We start from the raw sequence: 27893 nt of genomic DNA, 5'->3' as shown, positions 1-27893 counted from the left end.
CTTGCTGGCATTTGTCGCAATGAAGTTGTTCACCACGAATGTGCTCCACTTCGAGGAACTTCCAAGGTAGTCACGTGATGTAATCAATAGCCCCGCAATGCCCCATACCGCGGTCGACTTCGACTCGACGACCTGGAGGAAGAGAAAGACATATAAAACAATCCCCCTATTCAGGCCAATAGATTGTTTACGGCCAATTAAAAAGTATTGGTCGCTACATACTCCCTGACGCCTAAGATGAGCGACTCAGCAAAACACTCCCACACTGAGTTCGCGCGCAAAGTCGTTCAAAATCTGCTCAAGGCGGTCCAGGAAGCTGCAAAGGAGCCCGGAAGCAAGTCATTTTGTGTAGCATTCGAAGGAGAGCTTGCCAATGTCGATTCTCATCTGGAAAAATATTTGGATGGACTCGGTAAGGCGTTGTCCGAGTCTCGGATCATGAAGCTCTTAGACACTCTCCAAAACGTATACCAGGTAAGCTGCGATGCAAGGAAAACTTCAAACAGCAACTTTAGTTGATGGCAAAATCTAGTGGCGTGACACGTTCCAGCGACCTACTCGCAAGAATGCTACGAGGAATAGTACATTCAGCCGAAATCGATACCTTACTCTAACCAGAATTTTGCACGACGACCGCAGCACACAAGCTAGCTTGAAACGACTTGCGTCTGATCGTTGTGCAAGAAAGGATCGTAGGTCTCTCCTCCGGGCTCTGAACACATTTGTGAAGCCCAATAGAAGTGCTAGAGCCGTCGATCTGTCTGAGCTCAGGCCATCCGACTCACTCGAAGGGAATGATTATGGACCACACTTGCGAGCTCTGTATACTAGCCTAGCCTGCAACTGTCTATGTGCTCGTGCAGATGTTCACAGAGGAATCACAGCAAATCTTCGTTTGAGGGGTCTTAGTACCTCTGGGAACTGTGAAGATGGCGTCAGCTTCAGACTATTCTTTCTAGATCACCCTCATTTGGAGAGTGATCACAGCGCTTGTCAGTGGCAAGACTCACAAGTATGCGTCGAACGAAAGCGGTTCGTGAATCACCCGTACTGGATGCTTTTTCAACTAATGAATTTTGTTGTTCTAGAACGGTCGCCAGAGACACTAGGCTAAATACCAATCGCCACATGCAAGAAATTTCCATCAAATCTTTCTGTGAATTAATATCAAGCCGAAGCCGGACACGATTGGAGCTAGCAATCGTGGATGACAGTCTTCTCCTACAGGGTCCTGGCCGTCTCTCAGACGATTTTCACCTAAACTCGTCGAGTATTTCCCTCGCTGATCTCCTCGAAAAAACGCAACTCACTCCGAAGATGAGGCTATTGCTATCTTACTATATCGCTACAAGCTTTTGTCAATTCTACGACTCTGACTGGATGCAAAGTGAATGGACCAAACACAATGTCCAGTTTATGTTCGAGCGAAGGTCAGACATTTCAAAGGGTATCTTCGTTAACCAGCCATTTCTCTCTGCTCGCTTTGGTGAAACGAATGAGCCATCACGGCCCAATAACAACGCTTTCAGATCACATGGATTTCCGAAATTACTTGCACTTGGCATCATGCTCATGGAGATCGAGCTCAATGTCAGAATCGAGGATTACAGGATGCCAGATCTCAACTCCAATTCTCAACCTACTGTTAATGATGAACATTTCGCGGCTATGAATCTTTTTCGAAGAGAACACCTATGGGAGGAACAAGAGACATTCCAAGTTGTCAAGGATGTTATTGAAATGTGTTTGGTACCAGACCGGTTCAATCCATTACTCAATGACGAAAAAGGCCTCCGAGATGCCCTGAAGAAGAATATTGTGAATTCACTTCATGCGCTTTATATGCCTACCTGGGGTGATCCAGAGACTTCTCTAATTCGCCCAGCACGATTCAATCATTCTGCCATCTCTCTTCTCAGGACCGATGAAAGTCAGCCTCGCCCGGTGTCATCGCCAGTTCTGTCCGTATCTCCGCAGTTAAAGCCTGAATCACCAGAGCATCGTTTCCTTGAGTGTTCATCCAAGCCGCATGATTATCTTGGGTATGTTTCGTTGAGCTGGCAGGACTGGGACCAGACGGTGGCGCAGCGAACCGAACTACGAAGTTAACAATGCTAGATTCGATACCACATCTCCAACCCGCATATTGCTTGATGGTACAATGTCGGCTAGGTAAGCTACCAAATTCTCAATCATAATCTCCGTCTGAACAAAAAACCAGTTCACCTGTGACCTCCGATGATTGGTTCGCAAAGTTAGATGATCTGAGCTTCTTCCTTCGACCGAAGCAGACGGATGTGGACGACACATATACGCCTGTACGAATCGCTATTCTTGATACCGGTGTTCGTTATGATTGTAGAAGCTTTGTCGAGGATTTCAAAGACTTTGAGGACCCAAGTAACCTGGAATGTGCCGACAACACAAACCACGGAACAAATGCCGTATTCTTAACCAAAAGGGTATACAAACAGGCTAGAATATTTGTTGCCAGGGTGTTCAACAACTCACAAGCAACGAGCAGAACCCCTGTCCTCATGGCAGAAGCAATCCACCACGCGATTCAAATGTGGAAAGCCGACATCATAATCATGCCATCGGGATTTAGCTCGGAAAATATCGAGTTGGAGCGAGCTGTTGACGAAGCCCGGAATGCCCATGTCCTGGTCTTTGCAGCAGCCTCGAACTTTGGCAACATTGAGCATATCGCGTTCCCGGGCCGTCTTTATGCTCACCTGAGGCTATTTTGCATGTTCTCCACGGATCCAAACGTCCGCGCCCTTCCCCATTTCAATCCAACGCCATCTTCAAGAGCAAGACACAGTTTTGCTATTCTTGGTGAAGGAATTCGGCTCGCGCAAGATATAAACCAGTCACTGTCAGGAACTTCGTTTGCAACAATGATTGGTGGCGCGCTCGCTGCTCGCATCTTGGACTTTGCAAGACAGAAGGAGATTGGCAAAAGAATTCGACAAGTTTATAGGCTCCACACTGTCGAGGGCATGTCGGCGATCTTCGAGAAAATGGTCAATGGCACTGTTGATAATGGTTACCATTGTATGGCGCCATGGAAATTGCTTCGATCCGAAGTAGAAAATCAAGGGTCTGCCAGCGAAAGGCTGTTACAGCGTAAATATGTGCGCGAGACGATATCGAGAGCATTGGCAGATATGCATATTTCTTGAATATACCTTGATTGAAAGTATGTTTTCATCAGATGTAGATCGGGCGATCAATGGATTGATTGAGACCTCGGAACTTTGTGCATTTTCGCAGGAGTGCCTCCCCCTTGGCCCAAACCGTCATCCAACCTCCAGGGCTTAGAAAAACCTCGGAAGGTCCACCCGTGGACTTCACCAGACAGCTGGACATGGTTACGTTTTTTAATGGACCCCCTGGTTGATTTGTTCCTCATTTAGAGCCCTTTTTCTTGTTACATGTGCCCAGGTTTAGGTACGGAGTACAGGTTGACCACTTCAAACAACGAAGGTTCACCTTCGAGCAAGTATGCCCGGGCGTTTGTCGCAATGCTCAGAATATCTATTGCGCTTCGTATATCATGCACATAAGTACAACATCCAAACTCCTAAGTATTTACGAGAAAAATCAAATGTTGCGCTAGAACCTGGAATTAGGAGAAACGCAGTCCCTGGCTAGGATCCCAGGTCTGTTGAGTAGGCCGGGTGGGATGGCTCGGAGCTGGCGCTGGCGCGGGTGCGGGAGCGGGTGCGGGTGCAGCACCGGGGGGAATCCCAGCGGAGCCGAAGCGGATGCCCATTTCGGGGGACCACATTCCAGGCATTCCGCCCGGGGGAGACACCGGGGGCGGGACTACGGGTGCGCGGACTGGCTGCGGTGCCGTGAGAGGGGGAGGCGGTTGTGTGGGTGGCTGAGAGGGAGTGGACGAGTAAGGGGAGGGGTGTGCGCGCGGCGCTGGTTGCTGGGGTTGTGGGCGGAGGTGAGGTTGGGTGATGTGCAGTGAGGACATGGCCGTGGCATTGGAGATGTCTCTGCGAGATGGTGTTAGAACGGTTGTAAACTTCTTGATTGGTCTTTTCGGAACATACGTTTCCAGCTGGCTTGCTTCCATCCGACGTTGGTGGACGAATGCCTTCCCATCATCGCGGAAGCGACCGACTATTTTTGCAAGATCGTTGTAGAACTTCCGTCCAACATCGATGTTGGAGATGATCTCTTTGTACTTCAAGTATCCATTTTCAAGATCCTGTAAAGCGGTTTCCCGTTCCTTCGTAGAAGCATCACCCTTGTGTGCACCAGTAAAGGCGCGGTTCGCCTCGCGAACCTGCTCTGAGAGATGATCTTGGTCCCTTCGTTCTTGTGCCAGCATTTCACGGTCAGTATCATAGAGTTTGAGCTCCTCTTGAAACAAATCCTCGAACTGGCTCGCCTGAATAGGCTGCATCGGGAACTCCCGTTCCAGTCGAGCCGTCTCTCTGAGAAGCGCAGGGTCTGTAAAATGTGTCAGCACGTAGTCAGTGATTTGAAGAAGCAGACATACGAATATCATCCCCACGAGCCTTATCCTTCAAGGTCTGAATGCGTCGGCGGCGGCGATTCTCCATCCGCGTGACTTCACTCAAACAGCCACGCAGTCTATTTGACTCCCGTTCCAACTCGACGGGAATAGCAGCCCTGCGGCTACTAGGCACATAGGATTCCAAGTCCCGATTCGTACCCGTAAGGACGAGGAAGACTGAGCGTGAATCCCGCAGCTTGCGCTGCACAAGATCATCACTACTCTGGGCAGAGGTGAAATAGCCGCTGATCTCATTCAAGGTCTTGTAGATCTTGGGCGCAGCTGATTCCGAGGTCCCGCGGGTCCAGCGATCGGTGCCGTACTTATTGCGGGCGGCAATGTCCTCGGCCTTTTCGGCGGCGAGGAGCTCAACGCCCTCGTTATAGACTGCCAGGTCATTGGATTTGACCTTGGCGGTGTCTTCAATAGACCGGTGTAACCTGTTGAGGCCATCTTGCTGTCGCATTTCTTCGGCATGTGAGACAAGCGTTGGCGGAAGACCCAGTGGCTTCTCGAGTGCTTGCAGCGATCCAGGCAAGTTCAACGAGGAAAGTAAACTGCGCGGTATTAGCTGGGTTTCATGTGGGAACAAAAGTTTTCAAAGACATACTCTCGTAGCTTGTCGGACATCGATTCCAATTCTCCAATCAAACTTTCATTGACCATTCGGTCGCGGCGGTCCGTGTAAATGCTGGCAGCAATGTGAACAGCATACGGCACCAACTTCGAAAACAACGGCTGTCCCAATGGGCCATTATCTCCGAGCATAGAAACAGCATCAGTGACCTGCGAAGGCGCTTTTGCAAGCACCATGCTCGCACGCTCGATCGTCTTGAGCTCGGACTTTGGCGGCACAGGACTCAGATAGATCACATCGTTGTCCTTCTCGGCGCGCTTCAAATCCTCCGCGACCCGAGTCTTCAGTCCGTTCAAGTCGCCGAGGACAGTCCGGTTGATCCATCGCTGCTCTTTCAAACCTTCGCTGACACAGAGCAAGCTATCACGCAGTCGCGCGACTTCCTCGCCGTACTTGCGCTTCTCCAAACAATCGAGCGATTGTCGGAACTGCGCGGCTGCTGCGAAGTGGTGATGCTTTGCAGTCATATGATGGATCCAATCTGTGCTGATCGCATTCGACTTGACAGCCAAGTCACCCGCATCCCCGTAGAAATCAGATACCTTGGCTGCCAGCTTTGCGATGGACACGTCCTTCAATCCGTCCTTGACGGCCTTCTGCCAGAAACATTCCTGACCCTGCGCAAGCAGCAGCAGCTCCAAGCTCTGCAGTGTCATTTCGTCCATGTCCTCTGGTGGTGAAGCGCGCAAATCCGGAATAATATCGGTTCGAAGGTGGTTCAATACTCCAGCAGCCGAGCAGAGATGGTTGCAGGCCTGCTTCAGTCCGTCGGCGGTCGTCAGGTTGGCCGCGTACGCAAGCTGGGAGTATAGAGCGGCGAGGTTGAATATGACATTCGCCAATTCAAATCGTAGGTTGTTTTGGGAGACTAGAGACGAAATTCATGCGTGTTAGTCGCTTGTTCATGAGCATCGCAAAAGCTCAAGCAAGAAAGTCTCGCTCCGAGGAACGACTTACTGGGTCGCGAAGCGTTGAATCCAAAGGCAGGATACCATGAAAAGTCCACACCAACCTGAACACACCAATCAGCAGCGAATTACAGGAAACCTCAAGTCAGGAACGAGGGATTGCGCACATCGATCGGGAACTTTCCACCCAGCCATTTCAACTGTGCTGCATAGGTAACGAGGCGCGTGATACCGCTGTAATGCGGTTCTTGGACATTTACAGCCTCGGACCTCAGACGATCAATGATCATCAGATCATCGGCGAACATATCCGGGCGCTGGTCATATTTCGAGGAGATATACTGGGTAATGGCATCGGACAGCGAGACAGCGTGGGAGCGCCGGAACGGGAGCTGGAGGATATTGCTGTCATGGACCAGTTAGCATATAAGCCTGATGAACACTCGGGCGGGCTCTTTTTTCCAGGGAACACTCACGACGCCATTGTCGCTTGAGGCGGGGATGCGGAAGACTTTCGTTTGTTTTGACGAGAAGTTGCTCCCCCCACTCCGCTGGGCAACGGCATGACGTCCAGACAAGCCTCAGGCAGCAACGTCTACGTTTTTGCTCTTTATGAACTATACACGAACACTACACGAGTACAGAGAAAGTGAACTCCATTCTGATATTTGCTGAGCTTTGGGCTCACACCTGTATGTACGGGATGATAAATGTGAAATTACCTAGAAGGAGACAGATGCGACAAGATGTTCAGACGCCATCTCACGGCGCTAATTCGGCAGCTCGTCAATACGCATCTTAATATATTCAAATATGCTGAGCAGGATCATGTTGTTGACGCCCGTTCGGAGTAGAATGATGGAGAGACCCTTGTACGTGCTGGATTTGGCGACGGCTTTCGAGGCCTGGCCGATCTCACTCGTCTTGCCAAGCAGCACGCTCTGGGCCCGAGTCTTGCGAGTGTCAAGGGGATAGGTCTGCGGTCGAGGTGAGCCACTGGTTATGTAAAATGAAGGGCGTGGAGTGGGGATCACATACGCAGAACCAGGGGACAGTGCTGCAAATCGCGCCAGCAATCATGGGAGCTCCAAAGGGGGTCGTATCTCCACCCAGCTCTTTCGCTGCCACCTGTTTGGCGGTCTCGTAAACACTGAAATACACACCGGTCCCCAGTGTGTCACGCATCGCATGTAAGCGGAACCCGGTGTATAAGCCTCGGACTCCGTGTCGCTTCACGATTTGCCTAATTGCCTCTATAGTGCCCAAGCGTGGTTTGTGTCGCAGAGAAGGGTCCCGCGCGGCATCTGGAGCAGCCATTGCACGGTTTGATACCAAGACGGAAGTCTGCACGACGTTCTTTGCCAATTCAAAGGGGCCTGTGCTCCTGTTAGCACCGTCGAGATTTTCCTTGTGCCAGGCTCTCCAACTCACAGGCAAGAGGCGAGGAGACCAAGCCAGCGATCATGCCTGCGGCAGTGAAAGTCAGTACTCCTGACATGGTAGGCATGCTCCCAGTCCGTTGATAATCTGCCAGGGGGTTAAACCCTGTGGCACGCTCAACGTTATCTGAGATGAGTTCCTTGAAGGCATTGTAGGTGGTAAAGTTGACGACTCGGACCGCCGTGACACTTGCCAAAGGTGGAAGTGCGCCTAACTGATCAGTTCATAGCCCGACACTCCCACTGGGGAGACCAGTGGGGAGATCCACTCACCGGCTACATAGCCGCGGGGGCCTTCAGTACGCCAGAGGTAGCGAACACATTGCCAAACATTTTTGAAGTTGTGTCTTTGATATCAATCAGCGCACTCCTCCCGTTGCTTGAGCCAAGGGGAATGCTTACGTCTGCATTCGAGTTTTCACGTTCTCCAAAGGGGTCTAGTGAGCAGGTTTAAAGACATCAGCTTGCTGCATTCCAACAAGACATTTTCCAGCTTGTGAAATTGCGCACTCACCACCGAGAGGGTTGCGCAAACGGTCGACGTCGCCGAAGCCACCTGCGTTTTGTACTTTTTGAGGAGTCGGTTGCGCGTGGACTCATCCATATTCCAAGCTCGTTCCGGCATACTATTGGATCTTGTTGAAGTCGACGAGGGAAATGGGGCATGTTCAGAATGTTTATCAATAGTCATACCTGAACGTTCCCCATCTGCGATGGGAGAGACGCTAGGGTTGGATGTTCAAGTCCTCCCAGACTGTTATCTGGTTAGACGTGTGTACTGGCAGGCTGGGGAACCCGATGGAACGCAAAGCGATCTCTCAGAACCCGAGTAGATCGTTCGGCGTCCCACAATTGTCCATTAAATGGGCCCGACCAACCCAGTGTTCTCTCCAGTGTGTTTTAGATAGCCCCGGTTGACCCTCACGAGATCGAGATTGGCGTTGAGATCCGTATTGGCGTTCGTGAAATCAGGTCGATCCTAGTGGCCGAAGCAAGTGAGCCCCGGTAATAGGTTAACCCCGCGTTTTCCAAGCGGGACCTTGTATCTCAGCGGGGAGTCGAGCGATTCTAGCGATTCCAGCAATATGTGGCCAATGCCGTCTATTCTGCACGGTCGAATGATGTATTTTCTTGTCCCAAGGCTGTCTTCCGCAGCAATGGTTCACTGGTAGCGATGGAGCTGTGAGACGTCTGTTAGCTCGGTACTCCGTACTGGCAGGGGTACTCTCCCAACTCTTTTCTGGCCGAGCCATGAAGGAAGAGATGAGGATCAAGAAACTCACGCAGAAGACCAAGCCAAGCATAGTCACAAGTGAAGTTGGAAGGAGAGAAGTAGCAACTTCCAAATGGCATGTGGACCGGGCTTCGGCTTAATGCGGTTAGTGTGAAAATAGGTGACGTCGTGAACCGAACAGAGCTCTTCTTCACTTTGGACTACTTGACTACTTGACTACTTCGCTATTTGACTTACAAGGCTAACAGAATATGTCTATTCTCTGGTTTATTTGATATTCTAGCATGTTATCAGCTGAATGGTATATTCTTCCTATATACACTTACAGGTGGGACTTGAAGCAGAATCCACATCCATTACTCCGTACGGAGTACATCACTCATACCTATTCCACACTGAATAAATACTGGAATAGCATAGCAGTATACTTAAATATCCTCAGAATTAGAGGAAAACTATAAAAGAACAATATAAGGACCAGCGACTGTACTTGGGAGGTATTGAATCTATATCTAAATCCCTAACCTTTCGACAATAATCTTCCAAGATCACTATGGGGCTAAACTGTAGTTTAATTGAGCAGTCTCGAAGTATCGCATCATATTCACAGCCTTGTAATACATACTATGAAGCCCATGAGCACATGAAGCCTACCGAGCAGATCATACCACAATTCGAACCTTGGAAAGCCATAACCTTGGAAGACACTGCTCCGGGTAAGGACAGGGATGACGATGTGTGACCAACGGTCCAAATCAAGGTAAAATAACTGAGGAACTCGACATGCAAACATCAAAACCGCTGGTCGGAGTACGAAGAGCACGCATGTATCCGCTGCAGCCGCTGCAGCCATGCAGCCATACAGCCACCAGACCAGGCAAGGCTCTGGTTCACATGCTACATTATTCCAAGCGGGAGACTGCAGCTGCTTCTCAGTCTCCTCTTAAGGAATACAAGAAGACACGCCTGGGAGAGTTGGGACTTTAGTAAAGCAGACCACTTTTGAGACTTTGCTCGAATAATGCATGATCGGCACGCGCTAATATGCATAAGATGGCAAAGGTCTCGATGCCTACTGACAAGCAGCCAGCACCTCGGGTAATGATCAAGTACTAAAAGGTTCCAAGGTTCAAAATTCCACAAGAAATATTCAAGCCGTGAGTTCCTTCGAAGATCGGCAGAAGTGGGAAGTTATGAAGTTATGCAAGCGGGGATCCCTCGGGACCTCGGCCGTTCTCCGCAGTTTCACAACTCCCCTCAAGTCCATATATTCGCCCCCAATCTCACAAGTCGCTTACTTGTTCTCTTCTTTAATTCTCCCACAAACACACAAAAATTTCACAAATTCACCATGGGCAAAAGACAAGCGAGTCCCGCCTACGTCCTAGGCGTAGGCATGACCAAGTTCATCAAGCCACGCGGTAAGGTCGACTACACCGAGCTAGGCTATGAAGCTGGTATCAAAGCCATGCTCGACGCCAAGATCAACTACGACGACGTTGATCAGGGTGTCGCATGCTACGTCTATGGTGACAGTACCTGTGGCCAGCGTGTCTTTTATCAATTCGGTCAAACCGGTATCCCTATCTACAATGTCAACAACAACTGCTCGACGGGCTCGACGGGCCTCGCCATGGCCCGCCAGATGGTCTCACACGGTGCTGCGGACTGTGTCCTGGTTGTCGGTTTTGAAAAGATGAGCCCTGGTAGCTTGCAATCTGTGTACAACGACCGCGAGGGCCCTATCAGACTGTTCAGCACGATGATGGCCGAAACCCGTGGTGTGACCAATGCCCCTGGAGCTGCACAGATGTTTGGCAACGCTGGTGTGGAATACAAGGAGAAGTGAGTGACATCCGGTCATTAAAAAAAAGAGGTTTTATTCAATGGAAGAATCCCACCTAACATTCACCTATCAGGTACGGAGCCAAGAACGAAGACTTCGCGGAAATCGCGCGCGTGAACCACGAGCACTCAAAGCGCAACCCCTACTCGCAGTTCCAGACCGAATACACCCACGAGCAAATCATGAAAGCACCCATGATCCATGAGCCCCTGACCAAGCTCCAATGCTGCCCGACCTCAGACGGCGGTGCCGCGGCCGTGGTAGTGTCGCAGGAGTTCCTAGATGCCCGACCTCACTTGAAAGAAAATGCCATTCTCATCGCAGGTCAAACTATTGCCAGCGACATTGACACGGTCTACAGCCAAAGCTCAATTGATCTGATGGGCTTCGGTATGACGCGCAAGGCATGCCGGACCGCGATCGCAGAGGCCGGTGTCAATGTTAAGGATATCAAGGTCTGCGAGCTGCATGACTGCTTCTCAGCTAACGAGATGATCACGATCGATGCACTGGAGCTGAGTGAGCCTGGTAAGGCTCATGAAATGGTTCGTCGGGGGGATATTACCTACGGTGGTAAGATGGTTATTAACCCGTCTGGTGGTCTGATTTCCAAGGGCCACCCCCTGGGTGCGACGGGTATTGCCCAGTGTGCCGAGCTGGTCTGGCACCTGCGTGGTTGGGCTAACAACCGTCTGATCGATGGTACTTCCTCGGCGTTGCAGCACAACCTTGGTCTCGGCGGCGCTGTTGTGGTCACTGTCTACAAGCGTGCTGATGGAAAGGTTTCTGCTGCTGTGCCTTCTGACGTCGTTGCGAAGATCAATGGTTTGGGCTACAACCCTGCCGTGGAAGCCAAGGGCTTCACAGCCGAACAGGCCAAGTCTGTGGTCAGCAAGAGCCACAGCGTTGCGTATGCGCTGGCCGACACGGAGGAGCGGGTCCTCGCCAGATTCTAGAGGGCAGTAACTGCTTCATAGATTTGTACATATGGCGAATGACAGTATCCCATGTCTGTAAATTTTCCTTTCTTTTTTTTGATCTATGCCGTCCAGTCTATATGCCCAATATTAATTATGTATTTCAAATGACCATTTTCAATCATGGATGCGTCTTCTCCCAATCCGCAGGAAGCTTGTAATACTTCGGAATCGCATACTGTCCTTTACAACTGCCCGGTGTCTTGCAAGTCAAAGTACACCTCCCATACAGCCGACAGTAGCACTCCTCCGCACTCGGACAAGATTCCCGATTCAACTCCTGAAGATCAATCCCATCCCCTTCCCGCCGCGCAAACAAAATATGCCAAACATAAGACAAGATCCGCCCAGCCACCAAATCATCACCAGGCGCAGCCTTCGAACCACTCTGCGGATTCCTCGCAACCCCATCATCACTCCCATCAAGCAACCACTGCCGCAGTGCAATCCACTCCTCCCTCGAATGCTGCCAAACGCGATCCTGCGCAACAACAAACTGAGCACAGCACTGCGCGCGCACGGCATCATTCCTACCAAGCCGAACGACCTCGTCACCAACCCCGTCACCGAAAATATGACGCAGCGCAACCGGAAGCGCCAAATCAGAAGCTGCACGCGCACTCCACGGCGAAACCGTCGACGATAGTCTCATTTCAAGACTACCCTGCGCAGGAACAGAGGCAGGACACGTACCGGCACTCCAGTCACAGCGCAGGTTATGATAGCCCTTCGGCTGGAGGGCGCGTTTGACATCGAGCGCGCGCAATAGCCTGGCATTATCATAATCGGGGCTATCGTTATGCCAGGCGAAACGCGTGCCGTGGACAAAGACCGCACCTGACGCTGGGATATCGGCATAGTTATCGATGATGAAGGTTAGATATGCCATTGCCTCGTGGCCTCTGTTTGCAGGGACTTGGAGGACCTTGGAGGACTTGTCTGCTGGGGCGTCGACATTATAGACGCAGAGATGGTAGTGAGCCGCTAGGGGCTCGATCCAGGATGCATCGCCATCCGCGGCGACGCGGGAGACGATTAGCGCGGGCTTAGTTGATCCTGCTAGGCCTGGACAAACGCCGCGGGCTTCAGGGATGATGGTTGAAGATGTCTTGTAGCGGATGCGGGCCCAGGAGAAAGTTTTGGTGGTTTCCTGGGGCCGGTTGAGATAGATGATGATGCATAGAATGGTGAGGAATGCTATGACTTGAATGAGGGATCTTTGTACTTTGCGGGGCATTTTGGTTTATTCCCCCTCGCGTCACTTCTCGGATGAGGTTCGTCGATTTCACATTTCCGGAGCACGCGGGATCGGCGTGGTTGCCTGAGGTGTGCACATCCCCTTTTTTTTCGCTGTTTGCAAGAAAAAAAAAATAACTCACTGAAGTTGTCTCAATGTTTCTCTGGTCTCTTTTCTTTTTGCTCTTTGATCTGTGGCTGCCGCTAATAAAGAAAACCTCGGCAAATTCGGCAACGTCCAAAGAACACGGAAATAGGATAAGAGGATTGTGACAAGACTCAGATGTTTCTCGAGCTTCTTCAAAGAACCCCCCTCTCCATGAAGAAAGCAAACAATAGCATTGATAGGACCAGAATAGAACCTCAGAGCCAAAATACAATATATAAGCCCCATGGCAATCCAGAATCAGGTCTCATACAACCACCACTCTACCAACCAAGAGCAACAAGCAGAACCTCGATATTCACAATTTCCGACCCAAAGCAAGAATGGCTGTTCCTGATTGGCCTGGAACAAGATACATATAATGGGTGGTCTAGATCACAGATGGAAATGTACCAGCGCCCAAAAGAAAAAGAGATTCTAGTTGACGATATCAGGCGAGCAGTCGAGCATGAGTTCGCACTTCGAAGATGTGCATGTAAGTAACCTTGGAAGATCCCCCTCCCCTTTCAAAAACCCAATGCTAACACTAACTAAACAGCGTGGCTGGAGAGAAAACTCCTTGAAAATCATGAGTATGACATGACTCGCATTGTCGGATCTTACCCCGAAAGACATCTGGCAATGTACGAAGCACGTCTCAAGCATAAGGAGTCTCTCGTCCAGTACTTGTGCTTGCGTATCGCTGGGAAACATGCTGAGGCAGAGAAGTTGTATGAAACGGTGCTGGCCCTGTCTGAAGAGGTTCGGAGATGCAGTACATTAGCTTGGGATTGGTAGACACTGGACGGGGGCAAGTAGCTAAGCTGCATGCGGTGGTCTTCATTCGTCAGTGGGAGGATAAGTAGGTGAGAGACAAGTTCAGACGTAAAAGAGAATAGTAGGTGATGCTGCATCTGTGGATTCGTACTAACTTTAGTTATACTCCGAATGATGTTCGAACTTCTAAATTCTTTTGCAGTTGATGATTCCAAGGTTTCTACCCCAAGTCCTCCGTAAGTACTCCGTACTCCGTATTTCTTAACCACCAGCCCCAAATCATTTCATGAACATTCAATATCACATTCCTCTCAACGCAAATAATCAATTTCTCGCTGCCGCCGTCGCGATGCCGCTGCTCTCTGGCTAAAATCCCAGAACATTTCCTTCTTCATCCACTGGCGGTACTCCGCCAGTCCTTCTTTATTTCTGCATTCATCTATAGTCATCTTTTATGAGCTTACCCCGTCAAACTCACAAGGTCCGGAGTCCACGTACAAGATATCCATCTTCGGTGCGGAATTCACACCCCGAACAATGGCCCGGTCCAACGTATTCGATTTTCTCAAGCTCTTGAGTAAAACCTCGCAGCATGATGTTGCATCCGTGGCATACAAAGGTATAATCTTCCAATTGTGGTCTAGGTGGAGATGCAGGCGTGGCCGGAGGCGACACTGAAGCCATTTTGGTAATTTGGGAAAAGGGGGTTGGTGTTCTGGACAGGGTCATCACGTACATATATGTACATACCCTGAGAAACACAATTCTTCCGTGCCGTAGCGTGTTTGATCGATCATTTTATTCAACTGCGATAATACGAGCGCTAATGCAGATTCAGGCGAGATTCTACTCCGTACCGGTTGTGACTTTGAGAAACTGAGCAAGGACATTGGTCGGAATCCTTGGTACTTTTGATCTTGGTGATCTTTATCTCGGGTCCTCCGTCCATGCTTGATTCTGAGTAAATTCCGATGAAAGATTTGCTCAATGTGTGCATAAATTTGTTCATGAACCTCGTTGTGATAGATGAACCTCCAGACTCTCGATCGGAACAGCGGCTACCCATTCCCGACGGGGTGGTAAAGTTGCCTCGGTGTCGTGGCCAACAGTAGATTGGTGTGCTGGCCTGATAATATATCGTTTCAGTGTTTGGGAAAGGGAAAGATATAGTTCCAAATATGCAAAGCTGGGGAACTAATGGTAAGCAATCAAGAACCTTGGAACCCGAATTGACAACATCGATTCCCACTTACTGATTGCCGATGCAGGTGCTTGCACCTTTTGAAAAAGGAATATAATAGTCATTGCGCAAGGCAACAGCTTCCATTTTGCTGCATTCAAGCCATCGGCCTGGTCGGTACTTTTCAGGTTCCGGGAAAGCGCTCTCTTCGTGGAGATACCAGATTGGTGAGCTGGAGACCATGGTCTATGATATGTGAGCCTAGTCAATATTAGAGCGGGTAGACGAGAGACCTACACCACCAGGAATAAGCTTCTCGGACAACAAAGCACCTTCAGCCGGTACAATTCTGGGAAGCATAGCCGACGCTGCTCCCGTCCATCTGATACCTTCTTTCACACAAGCGACCAGCCTGGGGATTGTATCGAGTTCCGTCATATCCGTTGTCCAACCAGATGCCCGCAAGTCCGAAACAAGACTCTCTTGTAGGGTTTGATCGAAGGAAAGTGCCCAAAGTATATGAGCAAGGGTAGCGGATGTGGTGTCAGTCCCGGGACCCAGCATCTCCTTGGCCTCTGACAAGGCAGACTGGGGCGAGATTCTACCGGTCATGACTTTGAGGAAACTGAGCTCTGGACCTTTTTCGGAATCACTGGCAACTAGGAGCTGCTCATTTGCCCACTATTGAAATGTTAAGAACAAAGAGCAAAACAAAACAATCTAAATCAAATCGTTTAATACGCACCCTCTCAAATTGTTGAGTGCTGAGCGATGAGGAAGATCGCCAGCCAATAAGTGAAGAGACAAAGGTGGTGATACGGCCATATGCCGCCATCATGGAAGGGAGGTGCGCGTGCTAGAATTCCTGTAAGTAAGGAACATCAATCTAGATCATCGGGCATTAGGCGCACCAGTGGCATTTCGGATGATTTCAGATCATTTTCCTTGACAACCCTCAACTCCTCTCCATTGATCAACGAGTCAATTGCCCCGATTGAATTCCCAAAAGCGAATCTTGCTTCTCAGGTCATCAGAACAAGAAACTCGATCGAATGGTTTGCAACTCACACACAATGTCTGCTTCAAGAGCGCGGCAAGTAGGTACCAAGTTAACTGCACCCTTACTCAACTTGGCAAGTAGCTTTTCAAAATTGGATATCTCTTCCAACATCATTTTGGTGAGTAGCGGTACTCTACTGCGGTTGAAAAGAACGCCCATGTGGCGGCGGCGTTGTGCATGACTTTTGGAATCCCTTTCCATTCATTTTAGTACTTTAGTGTTTCAAAAGAAGAATTTAAGAATACTCACGTAATTGAAAAGAGCGCCGGGTGCCCATCTTGTACAAATTGGCTGTAGACTCGGGGGTCCTTCACAAATGTGCTCCCGGGTGCATGCACTTTCTTGTAAATATCAAGAGAGTAAAATGAAAGTTCATTGGGCCCAATTCGGATCAAAGGTCCTTGGATGTCGTCAGACCTCGCGTGGTTCGAACGAGTAGAAACCATGGCTCATCACTCGATGAACCAAGATTGACACAACACTTACCAAGTTTCTTGTGTAGTTTTGGTAGCTCGAGTGTTAATTTTCCACGATAGTCCATTGGAAATTCCCACAGCAGCCGGGAAATTGGCGCAAATAGACCAGCATTGGGAATATGAGACAGTGGAGAGAAAAAATATACATAGACGAGCTTGGAGTGTCATTAGTAGGAGGTCAAAAGCTGCTCAGCTACTTGGGCATGATCTTTAACTCACCCATATAATACTTGTCAGCAAGGTGATGCTACCGTAAACAAGCCAAGCCATCGTAAGCATAAAATGCGATCAAAATTACCTAGTCAACACAACGGTCGATGCTTATGGAGTGAGGGTTATAGAATAACATAACCTTGCAACGCGAGCAAAAATAAAACATGCAGCTGCTGCCATATCTTTGGATTATAGACAAATATAGGCTCAAGCGCTTTTTCATGATAACACCACCCGTAGCGTGAGTGGCATAATCTTGCGTCATTCCGGCTCGAATGAATAGCTTGCAGTTTGTGAGAATGAACATAGTTAGTCCCAAACGGAGTTCAGATACCTCCAGAGCTCCATGAACTCAATTAGAGCACCTGAGCTCCATATCTTTTGAGAAAAATGGAAATTCTCGAGGTCATGAGGCGAAGTTCACAACATATATATCCTGATCTGTATGTTGGAAGAATGAGAATCTTTCTCTTAGACCGTACAACTTTGTTCCACTTGGGCATCAGGGTAATAGCTTTGTAACTTCCAAGGTTGCTGACCCTTTCCAAAATTTACCGACGGCCTCCAACCTTGGAAAATCGAGCGATACCTGCCAAACAGGAAGATTGAGGATGCTATCATCATATTTTTGGTTACACTCCGCCCCGACATGAAAGACACAGCGGCAAGTCTGAAGAGGTTGAACTGTCTATCATCAAAATCAATGGGTTCTTGTACTGGTCAGGTTTCGAGTGCCTGCCTGTAGTATATTGAGCCAAGTATTGTCGTCTGCCCATTCTGAAGATCCACCTGGGCAGATGTGGATCAACAGACGACGCCTGGAGTTCGAGGCTCCTTGGAGCCCCGGCATCGGCAATGACAACCACCTAGCTTAACGAAACCAGTATACAAGCAAAACCCTCGAAATATGTCCAGTAATATCACAAATTCACAAAAACTGGTTTATTAGAGAGTAGGATGGTGGGAAAGGAAGAGGCCCATCGAACGAGTTGAGACAACACGTGATCTGCTGACATAACCAGCGCTAGGCGGGTGAATAAAAGTTTGCGCGACACTTTCTCCTTTCCTTTTCTTCTTCACTTCAAAACATATTCACGGTCCCCAACACACTCTTGTCGATGGAAAATTCTCACTCCATCTACATATTTTAGCTTTGGGACCCAGACCGAAGAATGCTCGTTCTAATCCCGCCCCCTGACATTCAGCCAGAGGGGAACGGGTTCGCTTTTGAGCCAACATCCCTTTGCTTTTCAGCTTTTGTTTTTCAAAGACATTTTCTGATTGGATCAGATGGCACTTGCAGCAGTCATGGCTACTGAACCTTTAATGTTGGGTTTCATCCAGGCGTCGCGTGCCATCTGGATATGATCATATCCTCTAGACAGGATGGACTTTTGTCATGCTAACCTAGCTAGACGTAGATCTTGGCAACTTCGAAGTCTTGTTTGTCATATTGATGATGCTCGAGGTCAAAAAGTTGCCCAAACTAAAGCCTTACAGTTGGACAAGTCCTTCTGAAGACTCCCACGTGTTGCGTCCACTCCCTCCATGGAGATGTGCGTGTCAAAGTAGGGAGATACATTCCTCGTACATGTAACGCCTGCTTTTGATTGACCAAGTTGGTCGGGTTGAACTCTGCACGATGTACGGAGTAGACACGCCTAAATCAAGACAAGCACTGCCGAAATTTCCGTTTGGAATGTTGACTGGAGATCTGCAAACCCCTTCCTACCCACGGAATACATGTCAACCAGTCAGGGCCTGTCTGCTTGGTATCCCTGCGGACTACCTACTGTTCCTGCATCCACCTAAGGAGCAACTGCTAAATAAAAGCATGTTGTATGTGTTTCCAGTCAGCATACGGAGTAGTTGAAGCAGGTTTACGCCCACACGTTTGAATAGCAAAGTCCACGCGTTGAGGCTTGTGCATCCACATGCTATGGACATGATGAAGAACGTGGTGGCTTGGTATGTCCTGTGCTCGGTGTCCCTAGCACACAGTTTGAGCCAACAGGTATCTATCCTTCTTACTGAAAGCCTATCCCTTGATTGGTACGGACCTGATGATTTGATGCGATTTGCACCAAAGTCATGCCCATACCAACCATGTCACAAGAAACCCATATTCCGCCGCCTCAAGTAGCCATTCAGCGGCATTAGATAGATTACATAGAAGCATGGTTTTGTGTGTTTTTTCCCCTGGAGTCAACACCCGGTGTAAGCTGAATGGTATCAGTCATTTGCCTCAGCCCCCTTTGGTTTCCATTCCCGCTTGTGACTGACATCAACGAAGGGGCTGATATAAACCTCGCATAACTCCCTGTAGCGCGATGTTTTGATCCCTTTGCGACTTCTTGTTCTTCCATCTACTCACACTCTCTCACCAAATTCACTCGTTAACACACTCTTTGAACATACATTCCTTCTTTTGATCTATAACTTGCTCAATATACAAAATGGCCCGTCTCAGCATCTCGTTCCTCTCCGTCTTCCTCGTCTTGGCCGCACTGGCTCTGTCCATGCCCGTCAAGCGTGGAGAAGATGCAGCTCCCGGTCTCGGTCTTGACAGTGCCCTCGGCCCTCTGAGTGTAAGCGTTTCACATAATGCCCCAGGCCTATGTTGAGCCAAACTAACATGTTTAACCAGGGTGCTACCAAGCTTGTTCCTGGCCTTTCCCAGGACGACGGAAAGCCAAAGCTCTCCGCGGAAGAGAAGAAGAAGCAGGAGGAAGAGCAGGAGGAGCAACAGAAGAAGGATGATAACGCGGCGATCGCCAAGGCCAACCACAAGATCGCCGAGTCCAATGGCGACGTCAAGCCTACCCCTACTGCCTCGACCAAGTCGAAGCTGTCCTCTGGAAACTTTGTCACCCCCACCGCTACTCCTACACACAAGCCCCAGTCCAAGCCCAATGAGCTGAGCAAGATCCCCATCGTCGGTGGTCTCCTTGGTGGTGCCGGTGCTGGTATCTAAGTTACCAGAATGGTGAACTTTGCGTAATGTCCAATGAGGCTGTGGATTGAGAAGAGGTACCGATATCACGGTTCTTTATAGCTCGTGCATAACGCTTTGGCGTTTGTTCGATTCTCGGTTGAGATCGACAGCAGACTTGGTCCGAACCCATGAGGATTTGTTGTTATTATTTATCTGAAAGCTCATAAACTCCGTTATTAAAGTGTAGAAGAACAAGGGAAACTCGCTGAAAAACATATTGCAAACTGTAAACCCTCATGTGCCCTGTGTGCTGGGCCACCGCGATAGGCAGCTCATTGGTTCTTGCCCTGGCTCGCCTGTTGCTGACCTTCATGCAGTCCGGTATAGTACCCCGCGTAGTACCAAGACATCATGAGGTTCTTCATGGCTTCATCTTTGACTGGGAGAGTTAGTGTATAATCTCAACGACTTGAATGAAGGACATACCATTGGCCACCAGAGGAAGAGGCATCGGAAGAGTGGCGGTTGGAACCTCAGCAGAGGGAGTAGATACAGGCTGAGACGTCTACCCGGCGTTAGCGAGTAGCTCATTAAAAAGGCGAATGACATACCTGGGCAGCAGTCTCAGATGTCGTTTCGTCTATGACCATGGCGACATCCTCACTTTCAACATTTGTGGCATCGTCCTCTGCTGGATCGTCCACAGATTGTTCAAGGCTTTCGCCCTCGATGACAGAACCAGACTCTTCTGCCGCTTTCAAGACCTCCTCCACATTCTCGCCTTTGGCGTGAATGCTGTGATATTGCTGCCATCAAGTTAGATAGTGATCACGTGAGGCAAGACCGAACTGACCTGGTATTCTTCGACAGCATCATCCCAGGACTGCATCAGAGCAGAGTCATCCCAAATCTCCTCGTGTGTCATAGACACATTCTTTTTCTTCCCCATGTCCGTAGACGTTACATGCAACAGAAGGTTGGAGTAAATAAAGATCTGGGCGCGATCCATAAAGTGGGTGTTCACCGCCTTCCAAGCAAATCAGAGAAAAAAAAGTTTCCCGATAATCTCGAGCAGCGTTCAGACTCCATTTCTACACAACAGAACGTCGAAATGGCTCCCGATAAGAAAATTTCAAAGCGCAAGGGTATGCGATGCACCAATTGACTGGTGGAATTTGATTTGATGTGACTAACGCCGTTGCAGCTGCGCCTGTCGCCGCCGACTCTCCCGCCAAAAAAACTAAGAAGGCCGAGGCCAAGACCGAAGCACCCAAGGCGGATGCTCCCAAGTCCAAGGCGGACAAGCCTGAGTCTACTCGTCAGATGAGGCCTCGCAAGCGTGCTGCCGACTTCCTCACCGATGAGGAGACCGAAAAGCCTGCGCCTGCCGTGAAGGCTGACAAGAAGACCGAGAAGAAGGCTGCCGAGAAGCCTGCTGCTAAGAAGTCTAAGAAGGAGGAGACTAAGGCCTCTCCCGCTGCTAAGAAGGCCGCACCCAAGAAGGCTGCCGCTAAGAAGACCGAGAAGAAGACCGAGCCCGTCGAATCTGAAGATGAGGAGGAGGCCGAGGTCCCTGCCGTGACCATTGACGAAGAGTCTGGTTCCGAGGGCGAGGATGACCAGACTGCCAACCTGATCAAGGGCTTCGAGAGCAGCGATGACGAGGACGATTCCGGTGAAGGCTACAAGGAGGGCGAGCCCATCCCCAAGGCCCCCGATACCAAGAAGGCTGAGCGCAAGCTTGCAAAGGCCCTCGCGAAGGAGCTGAAGAAGAACGGACCCCCGAGGAGCCCGGTACCGTCTACATTGGGTAAGTTTTCATTCTGCAGCGCTGTTTGTGCATATCTAACATTCAATCCTCAGTCGCATTCCTCACGGTTTCTACGAGCACCAGATGAAGGCTTACTTCTCTCAATTCGGTGATATCACCCGTCTCCGTCTCTCTCGCAACCGCCACACCGGTCGCTCCAAGCACTACGCCTTCATTGAGTTCTCCTCCACCACTGTCGCCAAGATTGTCGCCGAGACCATGGACAACTACCTCATGTACGGCCACATCGTCAAGTGCAAGTTCGTTCCCAAGGAGCAGCTCCACGCCGAGGTCTTCAAGGGCGCCAACCGCCGCTTCAAGGTCACTCCCTGGAACCGCATTGAGAAGAAGCGTCTTGAGAAGGGCAAGACCCGTGAGCAATGGACCAAGAGCAACGAGGCCGAGCAGAAGAAGCGTCTGGCCAAGGCCAAGAAGCTCAAGGCTCTGGGCTACGAGCTCCCTCTTCCTCAGCTGAGGAGTGTCGACGATGTCCCTGTTCAGGACGTCACCAAGGCTATTGAGGGCGAGACCGAGCTTGTCAAGGCCATCGAGCCTGCTGTTGAGGAGCCCAAGGCTGTTGAGGCTGCCCCTACCGATGATACCCCCAAGAAGACCAAGAAGGGCAAGAACACTGAAGAGAAGGAGGTGGTAGAGTCACCGGCTGCCAAGTCGCCTGCTGCTAAGAAGGGCAAGGCTACCAAGAAGGCTGCTAAGAAGGTCAAGGCCTAGGGATCATGTAAAAATTGTTTGTAATTTCATCTAGCCTCTTATTGAATGCATTCTTATTTGACGATCATCTTTGACGGAGATCAAACTGACACAACATAAGAACTGCCGTATTATAGAAGAAGAATAATAAACAAACACAAGACACCGAGACAACAAGTATAGCTCTAGAGAAATACAACGAACACTGACGGACAGAATGAATATCCACTGAGAACCTGAAATGCTCCATCAAAATGCACATCCACCCCAAACCGCACTATTCCCAACAAGGTTAGTCATCACCTGACCCGACCAGCTCCACATAAAAAATAAAACCCAGCACCTGCAACTTCCTCCTTCTTCAACTCCTCGTTCAAAGAATCGCATTCAAAGCTTACACACAGAGGCCTCGGCCTCTCCTTCGCTTTGGGAGAAAGTCCCCGGACACCCTGCACTTTGCAAAAAGATGCCAGGCACTGCGGAAACGCGCCGCCATAGAAGCAATTCGATAGCGGCCACGCCCAATCCCAACCGTACATCGCACCACCCGACACTCGTGGAAACAATGGGGTGACTGCGGTGCTGCGGAAGGGGGAGAACTTCGGTTCGATCGGGTTGCCTTTCGTCAAGTTCGATAGTCATGCGATTGCCCGTCTTGCGGGTAACTCAATGGGGCTCATTCTTGATGCGAGGAGTTCAGTTTTCTTTTTTACAAAGTCTGTAGCTTATGGAAAGCGGTACGGGTTCGCTCGACAGATGCCCCGTCGAAAGGGTCGGACTTTTTTTTCATTTGTTCGCGTGATGATATACCAATCATAGAGTCAAGCACAGAGTCCCAAGGGGCGTTGACGATAAACGATTTAAAATTATCTGATGAACACAACATTATATAGCTTTGATATAGCTTTGCTTGAATTTTATTTCTGTCTTATCCCAATGCCAATGCCGATGCCAATGCTTTTTCAATATGATTAAAATGCAATATTCATAACAGTATCGTAGCATTTCTCATATAATACAGGATCAATCCCTCACGCCCTGTAATCTACTGAGCCTTGCCCTCCGCTTTAACAGGCTTCTTGGTCTCCCCCAAGACCCGCACAAGCAAAGCGCCCACAACCTCCGCCACAAGCGCAATCGCCGCAGCGCACACATTGCTCCAGACCTGAACGCTGACAGAGCCCAGTGGCGCACGAGGGAACGAGACAATCCATTCCGCGTAGTAGGGGAACCAGCCGATCGGCAGTGGGAACACTGGTGTCTTGGAGTACCAGAACTGGATGAAGATTTTCAGTCCGTTGGTGCTGAGCCAGCGGAGAATTTTGGCAGCCCAGTCGAAAGAGGACTTCTGGCTTGTAAGCTCCTTGTCTGTGCAGATGTTAGTTGGTTGTTCCGTTGGTGCTCTGCCCGTGAAGAACGAGTAGAAGATGAGACGTACTCAGGGCATCGTATTCTTCCATGGTCTTGTCGTGGCGTCTCCGCGCTTTCGCCCACTTGGCGAATTCATCTTGCGAGCTGGTATTGTTCATTTCGCGCTTTTGTTCTAGCACTGCCCGCTTCAGCTGCTGTTGCTTGCGGGCTGTGCGGGAGGTCGGCGTCGGTAGGCGGAGGTATAGGAGCCATAACTGTGTAAGTGTTAGTCTGTGTAATCACGGTAGGGTTTGGTATGAGCGCGCAATGCGCTGGACGGGTTTGGGATACGGACTAGGTTGTCGATGGTGGTTGCGCCGATCGTGTTGACCAGGTAGATTGCGACGTTCACGAAGAACACCGTGAGGACGAGGGATAACATGGTGCTGGGGAGGGTGAGAAGGGAAGCGACAGCTCGAGAGGAGCCAGGAGATTGGCTCGGTCAGCCGGTTGAGATTGAAATGGTATTTGCGATAAAGAGTGAAGTTCGTGAAAGTCGAAGGTCAAATGACGGAAATAACAGCGGACTTGGCCTTTCCGCCTTCACACAACAATCGACAAGTACACATCGCGACTTCTTCTGCACCAAATGGTAGCGAAAAATGATCTGGTCTTTGAAGAACTATCGACTCTCTTAATCAAATGTCCAATCCAGAACATGCGTACCAAGAACTTGCCCAAGTCTTCACATTGAGAGGCAATCAAGTCCTCGAGATCGAAATCATTCCATCAAGCCTAGGCTCATTCCTGCATGATGGAAACGCTCTCGGAATAAGCAAGAAGACACTCGTCGCCGCATACACAGTCGCGCGACAGCTCTTCAGAGACCTTCCGCCCAATGATTTCTCCCAACCCGCCATCACGGAGATCATGCTCCTCTTCGACTGTGAGCACTTGACAGCCTGCAACTGGCGCAAGCGTCGACTCACCGCAGCAACGGTCACAGAATCCGAGGAGCTGCTCCAAGCCGAGCTCACGCTGATGACCAGCTACCAGTGCTCCCCGCTCCATCGCCACACCAAGTCGCCAACACTATGGCACCACCGACTATGGCTGCTAGGCCATATACTACGAGTGCCTCGGACCCCGAGCGAGCTGTTGAGTATCCTGCGCACAGAGCTGGAAGTCGTTCATCGAGCAGGAGAATTACATCCGAGAAATTACTACGCTTTCAGTCACATCCGCCAAGTGTCTGTTCTTCTAGTCGAGATGGGCGCATACTGGGATCCGTCGATGATCGACCGTGTGATTGACTGGTGTCTGGCTCACCCGCGGGATATCTCCGGATGGAGCTTTGCTGTGTATATATTGGATTCCTCAACCCGGCAATCCCAGCTGTCTGCGCTTGAGAAGGTCACTCAATTTGCACTTGGAGTCGGATGGGAAGGCGAGAGTCTCTGGACATTCATCGCGCAAGCCGCCACTCAGTTCAGCCTTGGAGACTCGGTACTGAGCATTTTAATTCCGCCGGGGCAGACAAGCGACATCTCCCTGGTCCAGTCGGACTCGAAGTGGTCGACGTGGCTAGGGTTGGCGCGGGCATGTTGGACGCACGACGGCCGTTAGTTGTGTATAGTATACGAATTTATGATTACAACCAAAATAACACCTCCGTGATATTTAGTATCTCGCGATTAGCGATCTACATGCTGCGGCTAAACATGAACGCCAAGTGTCAAAACGCCTCGCTTGGCCTGTACAGGGCATGGATAAAATGTCTCTCGGGGGTCCAAAATTCCTTGATATCGTCCTTTGTCTCGCGCTTTGCATAATGGGATGTAGCGATGGCGATATCGAAGGGGGTATCGAGGATGAGGGTATTATTTCTTCCCACCCGCTGCTGCCTCGGCGGCTCGTTTTTCATCGGCTGTGGGAGTCTGTTAGAATAATGCGATCGAGTGAGGGTGTCACTGAGACGCACCTTTCTTCTGCTTCTCGCGCATGATAGCCGCGGCGTCTTCTTGAGACTTGGCGAATTGGGTTCCGGTCTGGGTGTTCTTGTTTTTCTGTATAGGGTATAGGGGTCAGTCAAGGGAACGGCGGAGATTGGAGGTTGGAGAAAAGAAACACATACCACATTGCCCTGCTTCTTCAGGTTCTTCTCCCTAGCCTTATCGCGCTGGTTGCCTCGAGCCATGTTGTGCTTTGGGGGTGAGAAGATGTTGAGGGGGAAAAAAGTTGGAGGGGGTCGTCGGCGCGGGGGGCAAAACCACATCCGCTTTTCTTTGCACTACACTACTTTTTCGCCTTGCAACACGTCGGCTTTTTTACCTCATTGCATACTCCGTGTGTCCAGTGCCAATATGAAATTCAGCTTGGATTTCTACAGCGGCTATCATTTAATCATGATTGGTTGTGTTTGATACCTTCTCTCGCTTTCCTTTTGTTCGCCTCAGAGAACAATGAATCATTCTTCACTGCTTCAACTTGGACCCAAGTCTATACGAGATAGTCTGATCTCGTCTCATCAATGATTGCAGCCCAAAGCTTCAGGCTAGCGAGAGATGAATGCAGGGAAAGTTGCGCAGACAGTGAGAAGACAGCGTTAGCCGCCAGGGTCCCGACTCGTTTCAGGGTTGACCGGCCAGAGCTATTGATATCCAATCCTTTGGACAGATCGAATGCCAGTTGAGATAACAATGCCAGCTGCATGAGAACTATGCTTAGTTCGGCACATTTACGATCTATGCGCTTAGGACCATTGTCCTGAAACTCCAGGGCTCTCTCGCCCTTTGAGTTTCAAGTCTATACATAGCGCTACAGCCATTCTTTGCGCATTCTTCATTCTTCATTCTTCCTTTCTTCCTCTTCTATATTCAGTCAATCCCATTATTTCCTTTGTTATATTCTTTCCTCGAGTTGATCTCGTTCCTTTAGCATCAGAAGAACAAGCTTTTCTGCTGGACAGTAGGCTTTCTTCTCTTCTTTTTAATACCCTTCAACCCCCTGGACCACTTTTCTCGTCCATACATCTCTCGTTTGCTCTTTTCGACATGATTTCCCGTTTGCGCGAGTCCCTGGCTGGTCCAGGGTACGTGATTCTCAACGTCATCCGCGTTCTCAACATTGTGGCCTTTCTCGATCTTATTGCAGCGTGCGTCGTCATGCTGGTCAAGATCAATATGCTGAACAGTTTCTTCTTCTTTGAAGCTGTGACTCATGCCGTGGTAGCGCTCATCAGTAGTAAGTAGATCCCTCCAGGTGCCGTGTCATGGCCGAAACTAACAGCCCTAGTCTTTCTGATCGTCTCCGAACTTCCAATTCTGCAAAGCTACTTTGACGGCCACTGGCCCATGTTCGGCCAAAAATCAGGCTTCTACACCCTCTCCGCGATCATGTCCATCCTGGGTATTTCCACGCTCGCCAATCTGAACAACCCCGCCATGACCCAAGAGAAGATCGGAATGGTCTTCTGGCGAATCATCGCCTCAGCCGGTTATCTCGCAATGGTCCTCAGCAATCTCAACGCGGTAGCTGTAAGTGTCATCCCTCAAGAGACCTCCTCTAATCTGATTTCGTGCTAATATCCTTCCAGAGCTTCATCTTCACCAACCCTGCATCCGGTGTAAGTGCCCGCCAAGTTCGCATCGATGGCGCTGTTGCTCCTCAAAAGGCAATGAGTCGCACGAGCAGTCACCGCACTCTGCACCTCAGCGTCAAGCGCGAGGAAACTCTCCCTATGTACGAGCGCCCCAACCCGGTCAAGCGGGCTACCAGACGTCTCACGGGCCGGTTCCCGTTGAAGATCTCTAGACCCATGGACCCGACTCTCATTGCGGAGAATGATGCGGCTTCTTCGAAGTATTCTCGTGACTCGTGTGATGTGCGTCCTCCTGACCTGGCGCATCACCCTGTGTACGCTGGCCAGTATGTTTGAGCTGGTCTCGTTTGAGCTGGTCTTTGGGGGGATGGATGGTTTTCGTTCTTGCGATGGCGCTGGGCTGGTTATTCCCATTTACTTTTTTCTGATTTAAAATCCATTTGGTTTCGTGATGTGTGTTTAAGACAGCTTATTATTATCAAAAACGGAGAGTCATGTTTTGTTCTAATCAATCGAGCTTCATTACAAACAGTGTGGAACAGGTACCACTGAACAGAGCAGGACATGCTGTGAGTCCGTATTAGTATTCAAGCATGAAATCCATATACATTCCACAAGACAGCCACTTGTTCCAGACCTCGGGATGTACCAATTTCTGGATCTGCCCTGGGCAGACATATGGCCCTCGATAGAGCTCAAGAGGTATACATTGCGCGATGCTGGACAAAGTATCAAGCTCTGCATATGATCAACAATATTGACATCAGAAAAAAGGCCTTCGTGAGCAATCTGATTTATAGAGTATAGTGTATTTAGTATAATTC

The 27893-nt window shown here is 49.8% G+C and overlaps 15 protein-coding genes across 15 annotated transcripts; 7 read left to right on the top strand and 8 right to left on the bottom strand.

Annotated features, from left to right (window-relative positions):
- Positions 1-237: 237 nt before the first annotated feature.
- N7506_012210 (S8/S53 family peptidase) lies at positions 238-3185 on the top strand (the record flags this gene model as incomplete). The annotated part of the gene is made up of 3 exons (XM_056961501.1): positions 238-474; positions 1426-2042; positions 2222-3185. The coding sequence occupies 3 exons, from the start codon at positions 238-240 to the stop codon at positions 3183-3185; spliced, it is 1818 nt and encodes a 605-aa protein (XP_056806035.1).
- A 446-nt stretch (positions 3186-3631) lies between these two features.
- N7506_012209 (putative pH signal transduction protein PalA) lies at positions 3632-6566 on the bottom strand (the record flags this gene model as incomplete). Its single annotated transcript, XM_056961500.1, has 7 exons — positions 3632-4010; positions 4068-4470; positions 4520-5094; positions 5148-6042; positions 6132-6186; positions 6250-6487; positions 6559-6566. The coding sequence occupies 7 exons, from the start codon at positions 6564-6566 to the stop codon at positions 3632-3634; spliced, it is 2553 nt and encodes an 850-aa protein (XP_056806034.1).
- Positions 6567-6852: 286 nt separating this feature from the next.
- Positions 6853-8146, bottom strand: N7506_012208 (putative mitochondrial carrier protein; the record flags this gene model as incomplete). The annotated part of the gene is made up of 6 exons (XM_056961499.1): positions 6853-7059; positions 7121-7458; positions 7514-7732; positions 7795-7868; positions 7924-7958; positions 8036-8146. 6 exons carry the CDS (start codon positions 8144-8146, stop codon positions 6853-6855), a joined length of 984 nt encoding a protein of 327 aa, XP_056806033.1.
- A 1960-nt stretch (positions 8147-10106) lies between these two features.
- Positions 10107-11557, top strand: N7506_012207 (putative sterol carrier protein; the record flags this gene model as incomplete). Its single annotated transcript, XM_056961498.1, has 2 exons — positions 10107-10600; positions 10675-11557. 2 exons carry the CDS (start codon positions 10107-10109, stop codon positions 11555-11557), a joined length of 1377 nt encoding a protein of 458 aa, XP_056806032.1.
- Positions 11558-11699: 142 nt separating this feature from the next.
- N7506_012206 (DUF3431 domain-containing protein) lies at positions 11700-12815 on the bottom strand (the record flags this gene model as incomplete). Its single annotated transcript, XM_056961497.1, has 1 exon — positions 11700-12815. The coding sequence occupies one exon, from the start codon at positions 12813-12815 to the stop codon at positions 11700-11702; it is 1116 nt and encodes a 371-aa protein (XP_056806031.1).
- Positions 12816-13367: 552 nt separating this feature from the next.
- N7506_012205 (uncharacterized protein) lies at positions 13368-13757 on the top strand (the record flags this gene model as incomplete). The annotated part of the gene is made up of 2 exons (XM_056961496.1): positions 13368-13455; positions 13519-13757. The coding sequence occupies 2 exons, from the start codon at positions 13368-13370 to the stop codon at positions 13755-13757; spliced, it is 327 nt and encodes a 108-aa protein (XP_056806030.1).
- Positions 13758-14047: 290 nt separating this feature from the next.
- On the bottom strand, positions 14048-14420 carry N7506_012204 (uncharacterized protein; the record flags this gene model as incomplete). The annotated part of the gene is made up of 2 exons (XM_056961495.1): positions 14048-14165; positions 14215-14420. 2 exons carry the CDS (start codon positions 14418-14420, stop codon positions 14048-14050), a joined length of 324 nt encoding a protein of 107 aa, XP_056806029.1.
- Positions 14421-14985: 565 nt separating this feature from the next.
- N7506_012203 (Cytochrome P450) lies at positions 14986-16135 on the bottom strand (the record flags this gene model as incomplete). Its single annotated transcript, XM_056961494.1, has 5 exons — positions 14986-15162; positions 15214-15597; positions 15662-15772; positions 15828-15934; positions 15985-16135. 5 exons carry the CDS (start codon positions 16133-16135, stop codon positions 14986-14988), a joined length of 930 nt encoding a protein of 309 aa, XP_056806028.1.
- A 2986-nt stretch (positions 16136-19121) lies between these two features.
- N7506_012202 (uncharacterized protein) lies at positions 19122-19639 on the top strand (the record flags this gene model as incomplete). The annotated part of the gene is made up of 2 exons (XM_056961493.1): positions 19122-19253; positions 19313-19639. The coding sequence occupies 2 exons, from the start codon at positions 19122-19124 to the stop codon at positions 19637-19639; spliced, it is 459 nt and encodes a 152-aa protein (XP_056806027.1).
- A 293-nt stretch (positions 19640-19932) lies between these two features.
- On the bottom strand, positions 19933-20549 carry N7506_012201 (uncharacterized protein; the record flags this gene model as incomplete). The annotated part of the gene is made up of 4 exons (XM_056961492.1): positions 19933-20039; positions 20087-20165; positions 20212-20406; positions 20454-20549. 4 exons carry the CDS (start codon positions 20547-20549, stop codon positions 19933-19935), a joined length of 477 nt encoding a protein of 158 aa, XP_056806026.1.
- Positions 20550-20711: 162 nt separating this feature from the next.
- Positions 20712-22139, top strand: N7506_012200 (RNA-binding protein; the record flags this gene model as incomplete). The annotated part of the gene is made up of 3 exons (XM_056961491.1): positions 20712-20745; positions 20805-21399; positions 21464-22139. The coding sequence occupies 3 exons, from the start codon at positions 20712-20714 to the stop codon at positions 22137-22139; spliced, it is 1305 nt and encodes a 434-aa protein (XP_056806025.1).
- Positions 22140-23163: 1024 nt separating this feature from the next.
- Positions 23164-23910, bottom strand: N7506_012199 (guided entry of tail-anchored proteins factor 1; the record flags this gene model as incomplete). Its single annotated transcript, XM_056961490.1, has 3 exons — positions 23164-23486; positions 23557-23743; positions 23824-23910. The coding sequence occupies 3 exons, from the start codon at positions 23908-23910 to the stop codon at positions 23164-23166; spliced, it is 597 nt and encodes a 198-aa protein (XP_056806024.1).
- A 260-nt stretch (positions 23911-24170) lies between these two features.
- Positions 24171-25094, top strand: N7506_012198 (uncharacterized protein; the record flags this gene model as incomplete). Its single annotated transcript, XM_056961489.1, has 1 exon — positions 24171-25094. One exon carries the CDS (start codon positions 24171-24173, stop codon positions 25092-25094), a length of 924 nt encoding a protein of 307 aa, XP_056806023.1.
- Positions 25095-25348: 254 nt separating this feature from the next.
- Positions 25349-25665, bottom strand: N7506_012197 (4F5 domain protein; the record flags this gene model as incomplete). The annotated part of the gene is made up of 3 exons (XM_056961488.1): positions 25349-25395; positions 25450-25534; positions 25603-25665. 3 exons carry the CDS (start codon positions 25663-25665, stop codon positions 25349-25351), a joined length of 195 nt encoding a protein of 64 aa, XP_056806022.1.
- An 856-nt stretch (positions 25666-26521) lies between these two features.
- On the top strand, positions 26522-27405 carry N7506_012196 (uncharacterized protein; the record flags this gene model as incomplete). The annotated part of the gene is made up of 3 exons (XM_056961487.1): positions 26522-26711; positions 26763-27004; positions 27064-27405. 3 exons carry the CDS (start codon positions 26522-26524, stop codon positions 27403-27405), a joined length of 774 nt encoding a protein of 257 aa, XP_056806021.1.
- Positions 27406-27893: the final 488 nt, after the last annotated feature.

Source organism: Penicillium brevicompactum (genome assembly GCF_028827555.1).
Source record: "Penicillium brevicompactum strain IBT 35665 chromosome Unknown utg000009l_segment0_segment0, whole genome shotgun sequence".
In the NCBI taxonomy this organism is placed as follows: domain Eukaryota; kingdom Fungi; phylum Ascomycota; class Eurotiomycetes; order Eurotiales; family Aspergillaceae; genus Penicillium; species Penicillium brevicompactum.
The sequence above is the reverse complement of the archived record's forward strand: the minus strand, read 5'-3'. Positions and strand labels throughout refer to the sequence as shown.